General features: G+C 62.7%; 1 protein-coding gene across 1 annotated transcript in view; it reads left to right on the top strand.

The window, feature by feature from the left end:
- Window positions 1–4857, top strand: part of LOC105305974 (matrix-remodeling-associated protein 5) — a 36537-nt gene that overhangs the window by 26389 nt on the left and 5291 nt on the right. The window contains exon 8 of the mRNA XM_023523760.1: window positions 2955–3855. Coding sequence (XP_023379528.1) covers window positions 2955–3855 — 901 coding nt within the window. The remainder of the gene's footprint in view (window positions 1–2954; window positions 3856–4857) is intronic.

The following is a 4857-nucleotide window of genomic DNA, read 5'->3' on the forward strand; positions in this document are numbered from 1 at the left end:
CCGTCCCCTTCGCGACTTCTTCTGGACAGTCGTCCAGAAGCTTCCATCAGAGCAGCTCCAAGTTCTTCTCTGCCGGGGGACCGCCTGCGTCCAAGTTCTGGACACTCGGTGAAAAGCCCCAAATTGTCACCAAGTCCCCTCAGACCGTGTCCGTCGCCGCAGACACCGACGTGCTGCTCCCATGTGAGGCCACGGGGAAACCCAAGCCTTTCGTCACCTGGACAAAGGTTTCCACAGGTAAGGTGGCCACGCCTCTGCGTGTTACCCTGGGCTGGCGGCAGAGGCGAATACTCGAGCCGGTGACCCCCACCCCCCGCGCCCCGCAGAACCGGAGACTGGGAAAAGAACGGGCTGGTGGCATAGGGCAGGGACACCTGAGAACCTAGGTACACACATGTCCCTCTACAGGAACCAGCTACCCAGAGTCCAGGGCTCAGCGCACAGCATGTGCGTCCCATGGCTTTGCAGTCTGGACGCCCAAGGTCAAGCTGTCATCAGCATTTGTTCATTCTGCGTCCTCTCTCCTGGGTGTGCGGACGCCGTCCCCAACCCGTGTCCTCACGTGGTCGTCCCTCTGCGTGGTCATCTCTCTCACCTCCTCTTCTTAGAAGGACGCAGCCCCATAGCATCAGGGCCCACCCTGGTGACCGTGTCTGACCTTAATTCCCTCTGCAAAGCCCCGTCTCCACACACGGGCACATTCTGGGGTCCTGGGGGTGCGGGCGTCAACATCTGAGCTTCTGTGGGGACACCATTCACCCCATGACAGCTGCCTATACTTGGGATCGGGGGTGCCCAGAGCGCAGCGTCCTTCACACACTGGACCACGTGCTGTGTCTGAGCAGACAAATGACTCCCAGGTGGCAGAAGAGAGTCCAGGTCGCAAGCTCCAGCCTCCGCGAAGGGCCCGCCCCTGCCCCTTCCTGTTTCCCCCGTCCTGACTCTGCCGTGTCCTGCAGGCAGAGTTTGCCTTCGGATCACACGGCTTTCGTTCCATTTTCTGGTCTCCATTTCGACAGCTCAGCAGTGGTTTAGGCTAACGGTGCTCGGGAGAGCCATGCTGTCTGCGCATTCAGCAGACAGGCGTGGCAGGCAAGCGTGCCGGGTGTTAGGTGCTCGGAGCTGGTGACCAGAGGGAGATGGGCTCCTCCCGTCCGCTCAGCATTGGGCATCATCCGTTCCGTGATGATCGCCTGAGGGATTCTGCCTGCAGGAGCAGACGCCAACACCACGGGCTTTTCATTCCGAGGGGACCGTGCCTGTGATGGGAGGGACGTTTCTCTGTGGGGACGTCCCACCGACCCCGTGGCTCCTCCCCATCCCGTGCATCAGCGGCACTCAGGACAGTTCCACGCACGGCCGTCCACATGTGCCGGAGCGCTGATGCCCCCTGTTACTCACCTGTCACCGAGCGCTGTAGTCTCCTGTCACAGAGACGCCCAGCGCCTGTATATTTTTGAGCCGTTTTGGCTGCATGGACCAAATTCATGCCTTTGCTGCAGCCGCCTCATAAGACCTCCGGCCAATAGGAGGTCTCAGGGGACCCTCACTCCATTCCGCCCCACACAAAGCGAGGTGACAAGCACCCTCCTACCTCTGCACCTTAAAATGCATCGGAGGGAGGTGGCATCTGCGGGTGGGGGACAGAAGGCAGAGTTCCATGACCACAGACACCTGTCATTCGGGTGGCCTCTGACACGAAGCACGTTGACCTTACGGCTGCAGCTCCTAGAAGGCTGGGAGGCGATGTCCGCGTCGACCGACACCTGTTCTGCAGGGTGTGGGTGGCGGGGCCGATTCACCTGGCCGCCTAGCTCAGCCCGAGGGCAGGAAGCTGTGGCCTTGGCCACTCCTAGAGGCACACCGGGGCATTTGCTTCAGAGTTCTCTAGCTGCAAGTACCTTAGTGAGGGGGTGACCTTGGTGAAGGGCATGAGTCACCATCCGGGGCGGGGGCGGGCGTTACGGGGAGCTTCCAGCACTCAGAGTCTTCACCTAAAGGCAGGCCTCTCGTGTTAGGGACGATCATTGACAAAGGGGACAGCTGTGTGTCAGCACGAAAGGTGTAGCTCCCAGTCCGGGCCGGGAGCCTGGTGCTGAGCCACAGGAAAGGGTGCCAGAAAATCAGGGTTTCCCTGTTTTTTATGAATGGCGTCTCTGACTCTTCAGGTATGGCGAGGCCGACAGATCATGGGCAGCTGCCACTCGAAGGGTGCTGGTTCCCTCACAGTTCCTTCCCTGTGACACACAGGGCCACACGGGAAAGCGTCAGGGTTCCTCAGGAGGCGGGGGAGGGGAGATGGACAGGAGACTGTGCTTTCTGCAGGAAGGGGCGGGAGACGCAGGGCCAGCACGCTCGGGACCGGCGGCTGCCATCACTTCATCAGGGGCCGGGGCGAAGACGCTGCCGGTGGCTGTCTGGGACCTGCCTCGGGGCAGGGTGACCCACAGTGCGATAGCTGCAGACAGCGGGTGGTGGCTCTGGACGCTGGCCGACCAGGGTTGTTTGCGACAGGAACAGCTCTGGGCACATCGTTTGCCCGATCTAAGAACCGGCCTCGGGCGTCCCTGAGACCAGCCTGGGGACATCAGAAGGACCCGTCCAGGCAGAGAGCCGGGCGATGTTCGGACACAGGCTGCAGCTCCAGTCACTGAAGTGAATGAGGTGGCCGCCTGGAGTGGGCCTGCGGCTCAGGGTGGGTTCCGGAACCTTCTATAAAACCCCTTCCGGCTGCCCTTTAGTTTAAGGCGGTCTATGTCCCTGGCATTAAGACTCGAGAAGACCGGTGACCCCAAACATCGTCTCCTCCCCATTCTGCAGGCGGGGGGCGGGTCTTCGCTCGTCGTTTTAGAGTTACAGGGGAGACGTTGGCGAATTAACCCGGAACCCCAATTCGGCGCTCGCTGCAACGGAGCGTCCCTCAGGTCCTGACCGCGCCTCTCTTTGGTCCGCAGGCGCGCTCATGACCCCCAACACGAGGCTGCAGCGGTTCGAGGTCCTCAAGAACGGCAGCTTCGTCATCCGCCGCGCGCAGGCGCAGGACGGCGGCCGCTACCTGTGCACGGCCAAGAACCTGCACGGCGCCGACCGCATGCTGGTGCAGCTGTCCGTGGCGGCGCAGCAGCCGCAGATCGTCGCCGGGCACTACCAGGACGTCACGGTGTCCCTGGGCGACACCATCGCCATGGAGTGCCTGGCCAAGGGGACCCCGGTCCCGCACATCTCCTGGATCTTCCCCGACGGCAGGGTGTGGCAGGCCGCGTCCCGCGCGCAGGGCAGGGTCACGCTGCACGAAAACCGCACCTTGTCCATCAGGGACGCGTCCTTCGCGGACCGAGGCGTGTACAAGTGCGTGGCCAGCAACGCGGCGGGCGCGGACAGCCTGGCCATCCGCCTGCACGTGGCGGCGCTGCCGCCGGTCATCCAGCAGGACAAGCTGGAGAACATCTCGCTGCCGCCGGGGCTGAGCGTGCAGGTGCACTGCAGCGCCAAGGCCGCGCCGCGCGCCAGCCTGCGCTGGGTGCTGGCCGACGGCACGCACGTGCGGCCCTCGCAGTTCGTCCACGGCAACCTGTTCGTCTTCCCCAACGGCACGCTCTACATCCGCAACCTGGCGCCCAAGGACAGCGGGCGCTACGAGTGCGTGGCCGCCAACCTGGTGGGCGCGGCGCGCAGGACCGTGCAGCTGAGCGTGCCGCGCGCCGCGGCCAACGCGCGCATCACCGGCAGCTCCCCGCACCGCACCGACGTGCGCTACGGCGCCACGCTGCGCCTGGACTGCAGCGCCTCGGGGGACCCCTGGCCGCGCATCCTCTGGCGCTTGCCGTCCAAGCGCATGATCGACGCGCTCTTCAGGTACGTGCGCCCCCCCTCCCCGGGACCCCCGTTAGTGCTGCGCTCCCGCGCCCGCCTGTCCCCCGCGACACGGCGTCCGGCTGCAAGACGCACGGATGTTGCGCCTTCTGTGTCCTGGGCGCGGGCGCGGGCGCGGGCGCATGCGTGCGGGGCAGCGGATGTTTCTTTTTCCCAGTAAAATCTCGTCTTTATAACGTAGAAGCCACAACAAACACCTGGCTTTTCCCCTGCTCCATCCCGCCCCCCAAGAAACGTAGCTTTCCTTTTAATGATTATATCTGCAACCGGAGTTTAAGCAGTCGTCTTAGACGAAGCATTCTACGCGGCCTGCTTTTTCTAATATCTAATGTCAACGTAACTCGCACGAGCCTCCGATCCTGTTTTCAATCGGAGTTCGTGATAGAATATTTGAAGGCATGAGTTCCGCTCCAGGGCGCCCGTGTGCAAATCACGAAGCTGGTTCCGGTCAGGAAGAAAGCCGCCTTCTGCTCCACGGTCCTTGCTTTCCAGAGGGTGGCAGTTTCGTCCCCAGGAGACGGTTGGCAATGTCCGCAGACCCTTTTGGTTGGTGTGACTCAAGGAAGAGAGGATGCTCCCGGCACCCGGTGGGTGGAGACCAGGGGGTCTGCTTCATGCCCTGCAGTGCGCCCACCGGGCGGCCTCCGAGACTCATCCCATCCATCTGAAAGCCCCAAATCCAAAGGAGTCGATGTCTCCTTAAAAAGCGCATCAGGAGGTATAGGAAAGGGACGGTGATTGGCAAAATGGAGTCAGGAAAACGTCTGTGGTGCCACAGTAGACGAACCTTGGTCCACGCTGTGTCCTGGCAGCTCGGAGGGCGTCCCCCTGCCTCTGAATGCCAGTACCCCGCCCCTGGAAGTGAGCAGAGCCCGCCTCACGGGTTCCTCACAGCCGCGTCCCCAGCCTCTTCCCGATGCAGGAGAAGGGTGACGGTGCGTTCTCTCCATCTGTCGGTAAACCTTCGAAGGCTGCGTGGTGTCT

Source organism: Pteropus vampyrus, unplaced genomic scaffold (assembly GCF_000151845.1).
Source record: "Pteropus vampyrus isolate Shadow unplaced genomic scaffold, Pvam_2.0 Scaffold407, whole genome shotgun sequence".
In the NCBI taxonomy this organism is placed as follows: Eukaryota; Metazoa; Chordata; class Mammalia; order Chiroptera; family Pteropodidae; genus Pteropus; species Pteropus vampyrus.